This window comes from Neolamprologus multifasciatus, chromosome 17, assembly GCF_963576455.1.
Source record: "Neolamprologus multifasciatus chromosome 17, fNeoMul1.2, whole genome shotgun sequence".
In the NCBI taxonomy this organism is placed as follows: domain Eukaryota; kingdom Metazoa; phylum Chordata; class Actinopteri; order Cichliformes; family Cichlidae; genus Neolamprologus; species Neolamprologus multifasciatus.
In genome coordinates this window covers 35,739,537-35,752,606 of record NC_140455.1, presented here as the reverse complement: position 1 = coordinate 35,752,606, position 13,070 = coordinate 35,739,537, and the positions used below count along the sequence as shown (strand labels likewise).

General features: G+C 43.8%; 1 protein-coding gene across 2 annotated transcripts in view; it reads right to left on the bottom strand.

The window, feature by feature from the left end:
- The window catches only part of utp20 (UTP20 small subunit processome component), a 29,162-nt gene that overhangs the window by 728 nt on the left and 15,364 nt on the right, over nucleotides 1-13,070 (bottom strand). For both annotated transcript variants that reach the window (XM_085136833.1, XM_085136834.1), the window contains exons 28-60: nucleotides 12,633-12,776; nucleotides 12,459-12,538; nucleotides 12,128-12,363; nucleotides 11,481-11,625; nucleotides 11,265-11,352; nucleotides 10,961-11,104; nucleotides 9,759-9,812; nucleotides 9,437-9,589; nucleotides 9,176-9,331; nucleotides 8,921-9,061; nucleotides 8,702-8,839; nucleotides 8,462-8,601; nucleotides 7,314-7,396; nucleotides 6,932-7,224; nucleotides 6,700-6,839; nucleotides 6,438-6,594; nucleotides 5,992-6,090; nucleotides 5,710-5,877; nucleotides 4,469-4,635; nucleotides 4,210-4,357; nucleotides 3,986-4,102; nucleotides 3,725-3,895; nucleotides 3,516-3,647; nucleotides 3,323-3,433; nucleotides 3,089-3,238; nucleotides 2,776-2,958; nucleotides 1,559-1,690; nucleotides 1,340-1,472; nucleotides 1,072-1,253; nucleotides 902-973; nucleotides 515-799; nucleotides 288-414; nucleotides 41-186 (exon numbers count right to left, since the gene is read on the bottom strand). In XM_085136833.1, coding sequence (XP_084992959.1) covers nucleotides 41-186; nucleotides 288-414; nucleotides 515-799; nucleotides 902-973; nucleotides 1,072-1,253; nucleotides 1,340-1,472; nucleotides 1,559-1,690; nucleotides 2,776-2,958; nucleotides 3,089-3,238; nucleotides 3,323-3,433; nucleotides 3,516-3,647; nucleotides 3,725-3,895; nucleotides 3,986-4,102; nucleotides 4,210-4,357; nucleotides 4,469-4,635; nucleotides 5,710-5,877; nucleotides 5,992-6,090; nucleotides 6,438-6,594; nucleotides 6,700-6,839; nucleotides 6,932-7,224; nucleotides 7,314-7,396; nucleotides 8,462-8,601; nucleotides 8,702-8,839; nucleotides 8,921-9,061; nucleotides 9,176-9,331; nucleotides 9,437-9,589; nucleotides 9,759-9,812; nucleotides 10,961-11,104; nucleotides 11,265-11,352; nucleotides 11,481-11,625; nucleotides 12,128-12,363; nucleotides 12,459-12,538; nucleotides 12,633-12,776 — 4,815 coding nt within the window. The remainder of the gene's footprint in view (nucleotides 1-40; nucleotides 187-287; nucleotides 415-514; nucleotides 800-901; nucleotides 974-1,071; nucleotides 1,254-1,339; nucleotides 1,473-1,558; nucleotides 1,691-2,775; nucleotides 2,959-3,088; nucleotides 3,239-3,322; nucleotides 3,434-3,515; nucleotides 3,648-3,724; nucleotides 3,896-3,985; nucleotides 4,103-4,209; nucleotides 4,358-4,468; nucleotides 4,636-5,709; nucleotides 5,878-5,991; nucleotides 6,091-6,437; nucleotides 6,595-6,699; nucleotides 6,840-6,931; nucleotides 7,225-7,313; nucleotides 7,397-8,461; nucleotides 8,602-8,701; nucleotides 8,840-8,920; nucleotides 9,062-9,175; nucleotides 9,332-9,436; nucleotides 9,590-9,758; nucleotides 9,813-10,960; nucleotides 11,105-11,264; nucleotides 11,353-11,480; nucleotides 11,626-12,127; nucleotides 12,364-12,458; nucleotides 12,539-12,632; nucleotides 12,777-13,070) is intronic.

Here is a 13,070-nt window from a genome sequence, read left to right as displayed (position 1 = left end):
GCCGTTTCTCGTGTGTGTCTCATTGCGACGTCCATCATACCTGCATGGCTCTGTGTTGTTTGCGTGCCGCTCGTCTCTGTGAGAATTCCTTCTGGACGGCAGAGAAGGCCAGGGAGAATCTCTCCAGGCCCACCTGTTTCTTCATCAGCTCGATGAGCTCCTGAGCAAGGTTCTTCAGTGTGGGATCTGGATCAGAGATTAGGAGACAACAGGGGTCATTCGGTGAATCTAACACTTTTTGTCAGGATGTTTTTTTATTCTTGGCAACACTGGTTCAGAGCAGTTACCCTGGTCTGCGTATGTGCTGTCCAGCTCTCTGTACAGTGGCGTGATTATCGTGGTCAAATACGGGGCGAGCCGTTCTTTCCCCAAGTCCATGGCCATTGCTCCCAGGAACTTAAACACGCACGTTCTCTGAGAGAAATCACAGTGAAGGACAAACAGCGTCACGTTACGGGCACTTCAGATCATCACCGGGTTTAAAAAAACAAGACAAAAGTGTTTCGACGTGTACCTTGAGGGGAACTTTGGGAGCATATGCAGCTTCTCTCTTTGCCATCAGAGACAGCTTCTTCATCAGCCACAGCAGGGAAGGAGGCCTGTCTTCTTTGTCATCTTCTTCCTCCTCCTCTTCTTCTTTTCCATCTTCCTCTCTCTCCTCCTCTTCTTCATCTCCCTCATCACCATTCTCCATTTGCTCATCCTCTCCCTCTTTCTCTTCTTCCTGAGGAGTTATGATTTGGGACTCGGGGGAAATGAGGTAGATCACTTTGCCGACGAACAGCAAGTTCTTGATCACCTGTGGGTGAAGCAGAAGCGCCTCTGTTAGCGAAACACCTGCATGAGCTGATCTTTAAATGTATGAGGTGCAGGAAGGCAGGTGTGTGGCTCGGTGGGGCACCTGCTCTCCTGACGCCGTGTCCAGGTACTTGGACTGCAGCTGATAGCAGAAAGACAGCGCCAACTCTCTCATCTAGATTTCAAACAAAGGGAAAGAAGATTTCATTTAAAATATAAGATGCAGAAATGCTGCAAGAGAAAACCCCCCAAAAACAAGCATCTTGGCTTTACCTTCTTATCCAGGTTGCAGGTGATAAAGTCGGTAGCTGCCAACTCTGATGAAGCATCTCCCTCGCCTCTCCAAACGGCGACCAGCTGCTCTGCCTGGTGAGCTGCAAACAGCTGGCCGAAAAGCTGCGAGGCCGTTAGCCACACCCAGCAGTGAGGGTACCGCAGGTGGGCTTCGATGTGACCTAAAATAAGGCAGGGACGTGTTTTAATGAGCATGTGCAGAATGCATTTGTCAGTAACAGCGAGGTGACGCGTGTGCGCTCTTTACCCCAGATGTTCCGGAGTGTGTCGCCAGGCTTGCTGAGCTCCAGGAATCCACAGTGTTTGCTGAGTTTAGTGAGGAGAGTCAGATAACTGAAGAGCAGCCTGTCAGCTCCTTTCTCCTCCTGCTCCTCTTCGATCTGAAAGAGAAGGTTACAAATTGATCGTTTATTCTGAACTCACTGCCCTCAATCGCACTTCTGCTCCTCCCTGTGTGATGACTCACATCTTCATAGTTGTCGGGGTTGATCTCCCTCTCCAGCAGCGGCAGCAGGTCCTCCAGTCGACGGGCAAATTTCTCCTCCTCCACCTCCACGAACAGGCCGCACATCTGCGCCCCGAGACGCCGCAGGCTGACCTGGGAAGGAGAACATTTCTCAGTTTATACAAGGACGTTTTTTAATAAGACCTTTAATATATGGAGGGCCAAAACTGCCAAATGTTGAATAAATAAATAATTGACACAAGACATATAAGTGCATCGAGTTTGTTTTTCTGTTGAAGAAATGTAATCTTTCATTCAACTTATTAATTTCCAAATGTAGCCACCACATGCACAATTAAACAAATTACATCAACCAGTCAGTTATGTAACCATCTCCTAACTGCTTATAGTAAATAAATGTGACCAATGAATGATTTATTGTGGATTTTGGCCCTTCATAGATTTCGACTAGTGCTGTTAGCGTTAATCTCATTAATAGGACGTTAACGCCATAACCGCATTCACGCGGCAAATCCCGTTAGCGAGTTAACGCGGATCACCCCATGCGAGGGCTAAATGGGGCGATCCGCCGCGTTAATGTCGTAATAACGGGATTAACGCTGACTGCGCTAATTTTGACATTACTACACTATAAAATATAAACAAAACAAAATGTTAAAAATGATCTGTTATAACGGTTCACTTTAACTAAAAAAAAAAAAATTGTAAAACTGTTCCCCTGCAAAGGTCAAAGGTCAAATTTATTTATATAGCACATTTCAAACAGCCGATGCTACACAAAGTGCTTAACAATATAAAAATGGTATTATAAAGCAACAATGTAATACAATAATAACAATAAATCTATACAATCACGGGCCACTTTAGGTGCACCGGCTCAACTTCTCATTAATTCAAATATCTAATCAGCCAATCACGTGGCAGCAACTCCACACATTTGGGGATGTAGTCCTGGTCAAGACGACCCGCTGAAATTCAAACTGAGCATGAGAATGGGGAGGAAAGATGATTTAAGTAACGTGGCGCGGTTATTGGTGCGAGAAGGGATGGTTTGAGTATTTCGGAAGCTGCTGGTCACACAACCACCAACAGAGTTTACAGAGAATGATCCGATAAACATAGAACATCCTGAACATTTGAACAGATGGGAAGGAAACAGTCACTCATAAAAACACAACCAAAACGCAAAAGAGCATTTCTGATTTCTTTGTATGTACCTTTTCTGCATTCAGCCAAGTGCTGACGATGGAGAACAGCGTGTTCTGGTTGTTCGAGTCCAACTGTGTGAGCAGAGTCTTGATGGCCATGGCTGCCATCTTCTTGCACCGCGCCGAGTCATCGTTGACCACAACAAGAGCGAGCGGGGCAAAGAACAGAGCGCTGTGCCCCAAGAGAATTTTCTGAATGGGAGGGAAAGAAAAGAAGAAGCGATGTTTGACAACAGGACCGATGTTGTGAATGTGCAGTGCGGCTGGATTTCGTTATCCTGCCGAGTATGCCGTTTCTATTAGTCTGTATATTTTCACACACCTGAGGGAAAGTCTGGAAGATGTATGCCAGCATCTCCAGCACCGACTCCCTGCCCGTGTCTTGCTCGTAGCGCAGCTGTGCCACCACAAACTCCAGGTGTAGTTTCAGCTTCTTCCCCAGCGGGTAGTCCAGCAGGTACTTCAGATAGATCTGCACCACATAAAAACATCATTTAGAAGCTGGACCTGAGAGTCTGCAAATGAGTCGGTGTGAAAGCAGAAAAGGAGTTTGTACCTGTCGACAGTGGATTCTGATCATAGCGTTGCTGCCAGTAACCGACAACTTGGCCACTTTTTTCATCACCTCCTCCATCTCGGGAACGACGAGCTTCCTGGACAGAATTGCCTGGAGTGTGTACACACACACACATGTAAGCACACCGCACATTACATAAGAAATGTTTCTGACTACAGCTCCACTGGTTTACCTTGAGCAGACCGAAGGCAGTAGCCTGGCGAGACTGGTCGTAGATGTCCTCCTCGGCGTATCCCAGAAGCACCTGCAGCTGCGTCTCAGAGATGTTGTTGGTTTTGATGTTCTTCACCAGAACAGTCATGGCCTAGGAAAAAGAAAACATGTTACCTCATTCTCGATCATCTTTAAACCTCACTTTAAAGAGTACGATGCATTTTATACCTTGAAGCAGTTCTGGACCAGGTGGTAGTTCTCCCCGCGGGCGGCTCCAGCCTTGGAGTAATCCTTCAGCAGGACAAAGAGCTGCTTGGTCAGCTGCCCGGCGTTCTGCTCCACTGCTGGCAGAGGGAACTTTAACAGCCAAGTGAGCGCTATCAGAGCCTCTGTGATCACCTGAGAGGGACACAAGCACAGGTTGATGGAGGTTTATTTAAGCAATCCATGATAAACAAAATAAAAAGATGCCCAGGTAAGTGTTGGTACCTTGACGTGCATGGAGTCGAGGCAGGTGAGCAACAAGTGCACAAAAGGATCCAGCATTTCCAGGGCTGAGGGATCGGATGATGTCACTTTGGATTTCTTCAAACTCAGGTGGAGCAGCTGAGCATTAGACACGTGCACACATTAACACACATTTATTCCTTCTTGAGATAAAAGTACAGGGTGCCATGTTACAGAGATCATTCGTATTGTTGGAGAAAGCGCACCTTGAGGCCGGCATCCACCAGGATGTGCATGTTGGTGCGGCTGCTGACTGGAGCTTTCTGACCTCCTCTCTTTGGAGTGGGAGGCAGGAGCAGACAGCTGGGAGGGGGCAGTCTGGGATCTGGGGGAGGCTTAACTGATGCTTTGTCCCTACAAGCAAACATGACATAGGCAGAAAATTGGACAAAATATTAGAAATAGTTTATTGCACTCTGATATTAGACTGTGTGTGTGTGTGTGTGTGTGTGTGTGTGTGTGTACCGGTCTCTTTTTGTTAGAAGTGGCAGGCTCTGGCTGACAAGGCCATGGCTCAGCAGAAGGATGTCTTGCGAAGTCATGCCGCTGTTGACAAGCAGACCTGAGACCAGTCGCCGCAGTACTGCAGCCACCCGATTACACACCTTCAAACTCGATGTAGCCTCCAACATCTGGTTTGAGAAAAATAAACGTTAGAATAAAAGTTATATACGTGCATAATATACCCGTCACCAAATTTCATCAAAATTTGTATCGACAAGCGCATTTTGTTCGACGTATGAATTTTGTTGTTAATAATTAACAATTTAGTTAAAAATGTTGTTGCTAACGAAAGGAAACATGGACTTAAAAATTAAGAAAGAAATACTATTAAGTAATGTTAAAGATGCTAGCTAGCTAAAACAGCTAACAAAATTTATTTACGTACAAGTTATATAAAACGGATGTGTATTAAATATATGGTTATATTTAATTCAATCCAGCAGCTAGTTAGCTAACTAGCTAGGTAGCTAACTAGCTAGGTAGCTAACTAGCTGACAATTCAAGTATGTTAGATAGCATTTTTAATGAAGCTAAACCAGCCACACAGTAGGGCTGTTACTTCACTGATGTTAAGAAATGCTTTGCAATTTTTTGTAAACTCCATTTAAGTACTAGCTATGATTATTGTTTATATGTTTTTGTGTTTAAAGTTGTTACTTAATAATAGATTTTAGAGATTTTAAAAGCTATAAGTTAAAAAGAAGAAAAAGAGCTCAGGTGATTTCATCCCGAAAACATTACTGGAATGCAGGTAAGTTATAACAGAAAACTAATTGTAATAATTGTCATTATTAGAGGCCTTCACAAAGGCTATTTAGCTAGGCAGGTAACCATGTGTTTGTACATTAATCAAAGTCTTAGTAAAGGCAAGAAACAGGATTTATGTGATCAGTAGCGCCTGTTTGCCAAATATTTCATGTCAATAAGTCTGCTGGAAAGTTTTTAAAAAAATGTAACTGAATGTAACCATCTTTATTTTTTACTTTTTTATAATTATTGATTTTTTTTTAAATTAATTTTATATTTGATAACCTGACAATCAGTCAATAATTCATTATTTGGCACATTTAGATGCATCTTCATCCTGTCAAAGGTAATCTTAAAACTGACAAAAAAAATCTTGTTGGCCACTTGGAAATATTATCCGCCACAGTGACTGATTACCAATTATCTCCTGTTTCTAAGTTCAAACCCCTCCTCACCTCCTTCAGGGGCAGTATGAGCTTGGTGATGCTCTCCTTGCTGCAGAATTGTGCCAGTAGCTCGTACGAGTCCATGCTCTTACTGTGGCGGGCCTCCATCAGCTTGGAAACGATACCCTTCACTTCCTTCTCCTCGGCGACCGTCCCAAACAGCTCGTTATTGAAGATCTGGTCAGTGGAGCAACAATAGCAGAGAGGAGGAGAGTGTAATAGGGGGACAGAGATTAATATAAACACAAAAAAGTAAAAAGAAAAAATGTTCCTGAAAGACGTCGAGCTTACATCAATGAGCATGTTCATGCAGGGGTCCAGGTCTCCACTCTTTAGGGTTGGAGTGAGAGCTGAGAGCAGCTGGTACACTGTGAATGTTAACACGTGGAGCTGGATGGAGGAGGGACAAAAACAGACAAATATTAGGCTGATCAGGTTTGCCTCATGTCAACAAAGGTTTCTACTGTTATGACATCAAATGTAACATTAGATTCTATTTCCTGTCTAGGGTTAGCTCAATTACATGTACTCATACAAGTCTGAGCATGCACATAAAAACATAACTGTCACGGTCTTTTATCGCGTTTTACTTACTTGTACTTATGTTTGCATACTTCTACTTGAGGTACTCTTTTAAGCACATACTGCTGCGTGATGCGTGCGCTATATTAAAGCTAAGGTGACCTGAAGCATTTATTGGTGTTTGCAGGTCTGCATTGTTGCATGTGCGTTCCTACCTGGTATCCCTTGACCAGAACGCCTTGCATCTCTTTGAGCAGGTACTGCAGGTATCTGCAGCCTAAAGTCTCGATTATCTTCACCAGAGTTCCCCTCGCCACGTCACGGATCTCCTGGAAACGGTTCCTCAGCAGAACACAAATCTTGATCAGAATCCTGTAACAGAAGCAGAAATAATCAATCGGATGTCATATTACTGTCTGAGGTTTGAAATACTCAACAGATGATCTTTTTTGTGCTTATGGACACACGGCTGCGTACCCGGGGAGGTTGGCCTCCATGACGTGCGGAGGCAGCGTCTGCATTAGTTTGACCATGGCGAAGGCGATCGGTATCCGCACCACCTCCTCGTCCTTCACATCCTTTGACTTCACCACCTTGTGCTCCTCGTCACGCTTCACCTGGAGGAAACCCACACATTATCACCATCGCTCTGCTCCTGAAGGTTTTTAGAAAAACTACCAACACATCCACACGTTCGTGTGCATCGTACCTTTGCATTGAGACACTTGTGGAGACGGGGCATGACGCTCTCATTAACAGTCTGATGGATCAAACCAATCAGAAACTCCAGCTCCTCCGCGCTCTGCGGCAGTCCACTCACTGCCGTGGATAATTTAGGAGCTGCCTGCGCCTTGACTTTAGTGGCAGGAGCTTCCTCCATTTCCATGGTGACATCAGTGGAAGCATTACCGTCGACTTCCATCTCTTCCTCATCGTCGCTCGCGTCAGATTCGTCATGCGCAGCTACGTTCTCGTCGTCTGCGTTGATTTCCACACTCCCAGCTTCCCAAAGACACACATTTATATTTCTTTACTTCATTTATTCATGTAGTTAGTCAACAAAATTCACGTCACCCCCCAGAGTCGCTCACCCTCTCTGGCTTTGGCGGCTTCCATTTCTCTGCTGAGGGTCTGGTGGTCAAAATGGAAAGCTTCCAAGACGGTGACCAGCAAACTGGAGCAAGTAAAGCAGAACAACAGGTAGTGTAAAAAGAAGAGACAAAAATCGATTCTGGCTTGGATAACGTGAAATCGATTCATTAAAATCCTGAATTGATTTTTTAATATAAATTTATTTTGCCCGAAATGCCAGAATCTCTGGTGAAACCTCACAAAATTTCAACAACCACCAAACAGCTAAAACAGTAAATGAGAGCAGGAACACGGATTCTGCACAAAGACTTAAACACACAGCGCAACCAGCGGATCAGAATCAGTTAGATGTCGCCTTTCTCACGGTCGGGGCTGAAAGCCGACAGCTCGCTGATTCTGATCTGTCGGCGGGTCCGCGCTTTGTGTTCACGCCCTTTATGCAGTGATTCTAAAGCTGTTAGTTTGATGTCTCTCCAAACAATATTGACCGAACCAGCAGCAAAAGAAGATCCAAACTACGCTTCACATAAACATCGTCATGAATTCACTCTGACTTTTACTGTTTTGCTTCCACCAGGATACACAGCTCTCTCTCTCTCTCTCTGTACTGTTTTCTGCATTATTCGCTTGCTTGTTACACACAAGTCTACCGTTGTTTACAGCGCTGTCGGCAGACGTTTTTTTTTCTTTTTCGTTTTATATACTTATATATAAAGAAAACCTAATTTCTGCCGTTCAATACTGAACAAATTTAAACTTTTTTAAATTATGCAAAATGCAAAACGCTTAGCCGTGTCTCTAATAAAGCCGCTGTAACGTTCATATGTTGATTAATTGTTTTCTTTCGTTTTTGATGTACTGCAGAATATTTTTATAAAATCCCAGGCCAGGAAAACCTTCATGTTTTTCTGTGTTTTATCTTCAGCTACTTTGACACAAAGGCCTCTGCTGTGACGCTCACACCTTTGATAAAGTCTTGCGTGTGTCAGCTTCCTTTTTATAGATACAAAAATATGTAAATGTACTGATCTGAATTATAATATTTCTGACTGTCAAAATTTCCCAGATTCAAATCGAATTGAATCGAATCGGAATTGAATCGATTCTAGAAATCAGTGACGATACCCAGCCCTATATGCAACCTTACCTGACAGCCAGTTTCTGTTCAGCCTGCGCTGTCTGCAGGATGTGGATGAACTGCTTGAGGTAGTAGAGGTATTTGGACCAGGTGAGCCTGCGACATACCGCGCCCACCACCTCCACCGATGCTGATATCATGTTCTCATGCTGCAGTATGGAAGGAGGAGAAGGAGGAAAGATTTTAGACACAAAGAAAAAGGAAAAAAATACGTCCTTAACTTTTAAAATGAAACCACAATCAAATAACCTTCAACATCTTTTCGTCCAGCAGGGCCGTCATGGCGTACGGCATGATGTAGTTCTGGAGGGAACGAGGCGTCAACAGCACCGTACCCTCGGTCAGCTGTTTGGCGAGCTTCCTCAGGGCACGACCGCGACGGTGGATCTGAACAGAGAGAAAAGGTGATCAGTGGGATAAAGGAGGAGGAGAAGGCAGAGGTGTGAGCTTCTGTGTTCCCTCTTTTACCTGGATGTGCTTCATGTGCTCGAAGAAGTCAGACTCGGGGTCGCTGTAGTTGGCGAGCTGCACCAGGTCTCTAAACTCTTTCTTGGAAGGAAAGGTCTTCACCAGGCAGGCCAGTATGGTTGTATACTCGTGCTGCACACTCTTGAAAGATAAAGAAGCACAACAGAGTGAGCAAGCGAGTTTAGTGGCTTCACAGCAAGCATCCGTGTCATTTGACAGAAACAAGAAAGCGGTAACCATAGTTACAGCTGTTACCTCCGTTTTGCTGCGGAGGCCCTTGTGCACAGCCTCCAGGATGATGTGTTGCACCACGTCCCTGTAGATCTGTTCTCCGGGCCCGACCGCTGCCAGCTGTGCGATCACTGCAGACAGACACAAGGTGGCGTTGTCTCCCAGTGACATGTCCCCGATCTGCATCGGAGGAGCGAGATGAGAATAGAAGCAAAACATCAGCCAATAAAATGTTTATCCTGAAGGTAAACAACTTATAAAGTGTAACAGTGAAGATTTATTTACCTCATAGGTGTGGAAACAATTGTGCATGACAGTGCCGATGTAGTCCAGGTCCAGAGTCTGCATGCCTTTAACTCGTCTGGTGGCGTCTTGGAACGCCGTCAGACGCACGTCAAAATGGATCTCATCCAAGTGTCGACTGTCAAACGCGTTCAGCTGCAAAGGTGAGCACAGGAAAAGCCCGTTAGTTGCTGCTCTTTGTATCGTGACCCAGACTGAACGTGACGGCAGAGGTTACAGTTCAGACCTGCAGAAAAGTTGGACATTATTTCCTCTCTAATGTTCCTCATCACTGTCTAAATAATAATATCGTAAGTCATCTCACCTTTGTTGCCAAGTCAGTGATGTATGTGAGTGAAGGGTCCAGATCCGACAGAGTCTGAGAACAGAGCAGCGCACACGTCGAGTCAATTAAAAGGGCAACAGAAACTAATAACAACTTTCTTTTAACTGTTTTTATAAGAACATTGGTTATTTTTCTTCATTTTCACCGGCCATCGCAGGCCACATACAGCCCACCAGACTGGTCAAACTCCACTTTCTGTCAGTATACAAAAGCTTAACTACAAATTCGATCCCTGAGATATTTTATTATTAGAAAAAGAAGTGCAGTTTCAACAGTACTTTCTACACGATGAAGGAATACCGGCTTAAACTATAAGCAGTAAACATTTAAAATTACAGAAATCTATTACTGAATTACATTGGTGTAGTATGAATGGTTATGGGAAAGTTCTGTATCAGTAGAAAAATCTGCAAAACTTGTGAAAATACGGTTCAAAGTTCAAAATTGATTTCCCCCTTCACATTTTCCAGGCCTTATGCAACATTAGCTGTTGGAATTATTGTAGTATAAAACAATGGTGTATTGTTTTATACTACAATAATTCCAACAGCTAATGTTGTACAGGAGTGAACACATCTCTCTTTTTAATTTATGTGGCTTGATGCACTGTCACAGAACAGCATAAAGGATATTCAGTGCGGTGTAGCTAAGTGAAAACAAGAAGAAATTTAAAGACCTGCAGTTCCTTGAATGACCACTTGAGGCTGACTCTAAAAAACAGTCAATCCTCATAGACTCTCATGATAAATTCACCAACTCACATGTCTGGTACAAAATTCTCAGCTCATAACAGCGGACAGGGTGTTGAATTTTTACATAATGCACCTCTTTCAACTAAGGCTTATAATTAGGCCTAAATAGGGGCGTGGCTGCTTTGAGCGACAGACAGGCGGGAGCCAACATATGGCCGCTATAGCAGCTAGCTAGCTTGGTGTGCAGTGAACTGGAAAAGTAGTCGATTTTTTATTTTATTTTTGCTGACTATCATTTACTCTTAGCTGGTAACTTCAAATACAGTCATCCACCTCCCCCGATATGAATAAAAATAAATAAATAAATAAAAATAACCCAAAGCCAAACACATTTCAACACTGTGGCTAACAGCAGGACTGTGGTGGAGAAAATGGTGAGATTAAGTGCTCTGGCAGACAGCGTAACGCTGCATTAGTTCTCTGCTGTACCTGGAAGACGTTGGTGAGGGCCTGCCTTGGCAGCTTGTTGTGAATGATGGAGAAGAGTTTGCTGAGCGGCCGGAGGAAGACGGAGGACTTGTCACACTGTCTCAGCAGGTTCTGTATGGTGGCCAGGAGGTCGATTTCTGTCTCCTGAAACAAAGTTTATCTTGAGCGGAACCTCTCGAGCACACACCATAACGCTGCAAAACTCTGCCTTTTTTTTTAGTTTTTATAAATTCATTCATTCATTACTACAGATTGTTAAATGACTGTAATTTCAAGGTTCAACAAACTCAGTTGTAAGTCTTACTTGTGATTTGTTGCCTTTCTGGAGGTAAGGAAGCAGCAGGCTGATAAGCATCGAGCTCTGCTCCTTGCTGCTCACAAATCGGCTGACCCTGGCAGCGAGAGAGTGACACATCCTACTGTTAGCCGGGGAAGAGTCAACCGCGTGTATAATGATAACCACAATCATAATCATAACCTTTATCTCAACCCAAAACGAGTCACTTGACATTCAACTCACTTGGACAGGATGTTGAGCTCTTTGGCCACCTGTGCCCTGAACTTCTTCTTCTTGAGTCTGTCTGTGTTGCGTACAATTCCGCTGAAGTAGCGCAGCAGCGTGGGAATGTGAGGCAGCAGCAATCTGGAGCCTTGAGTAAGTGAATCTGGAGGAAACAACATGTGCACGTTTAACGGTGATCAGCAGCAGAGGGAAATGAATCCTATTCTACATCCTAGAATGTAGCTAAGTCCAGCGGAGAGGTTGGGTTTAAACTAGATTAAAACTAATAATCCTCTTAAAAAAATTAGAATACTTTAAAATAAAATAATTAAACATATTAACCAAAAAATGGACTTAGCTACATTTTGGACCGTCTTTCCGGAATGCAGTAGCTAGCGAGCTGATCGGAGACTGTAGCTAATCAGAATTTTTGCATCCCAGTCTGTGATTGGTTAGTTTTGTGGCAACAACTGAGCGAGAGGGGTTGTTATTGTGTGTGTATATGGATAATAGCAAACACTGAAATGCATTTCTTGCACGCAGAAATTAATTTTGTTTGCTCAAATCAAACTTTTCTTCACGCAAAATAATTTTCTCCTCAAAATGCAACATTTGTGCTTGCAAACAAAAATAATGTCATCAAATTCCTGTCACGATCTGCTAACCTGCTGCGATGAGAGCTCCCTCTGCAGGCTGTGGAAACACACAGCCGTTGACACTGAGCTCCGTCTCAGTTTCTGAGGCAACAAAGTCTGCAGCTGTTGCCAAATACTCGGCTATGTCCATTACTACTGCGATGGTTGCTGGAGATGCTTTCTTAGCTGAGAGGAGGGCGAAGACATTTAGAAGGATGTCGCACTCTGGGTGCTCCGGCTTCTGCTTGGCAACGAGGGGGAAGTACCTGAGACGGTAAAAAAAAATATCTCTGAGCACGCTTTACTAAGCCTGGATGAAGCTTTCAGCCGACACTCAGAAACATTTGTGAAGGATGCTGACCTGGCATCTTTGGACCACACATGGATAAGTTTCAGCAGAGGGGTGGGGGAGTAGGTGCTCTCTGTTGGGAGACGGCGCACCTGCATATAAAAAACAAATTTAAACTCATCAGAAAGCCGGGACAATGTAAAGAAATACTCAGTAAGAATACAAAAATCTTTCTCCAACGTGTACCTGAGGCCAGACCGCTGCCTCGAACACAGCATCAATCTCATCCGGCCTGAAGCTGTAGGTGTCGAAGCAATTGAAGAAGTCCAGGATCCTCAGGATCCCGAGTCTCCTCAGGTTCTTCAGAGGATTAATGCAGCCTGCTCGCAGCTGAGGAAGCAGATACGAACTTCTTTATATTTATGTTTTACAGAAAGTAATAAGGACTGTTAAAAGTGTTAGGACTATTAACCCTTTAAGACCTACCATAGAACCAAGTCCGCCAGAGCTTATATTATATTTTTACATGCTGTGGAGCCATTTTTGGGAGCATTTCAAGTTGCTATACATCAATACAACCATTATAGCCTAAATTTTAATAATATGTATGCATTAAGTGCATAGTAATTACATAAATTGCAAAAAAGTGCAATAAACTACAAAAAAATTGAAAATCGTTTTTGT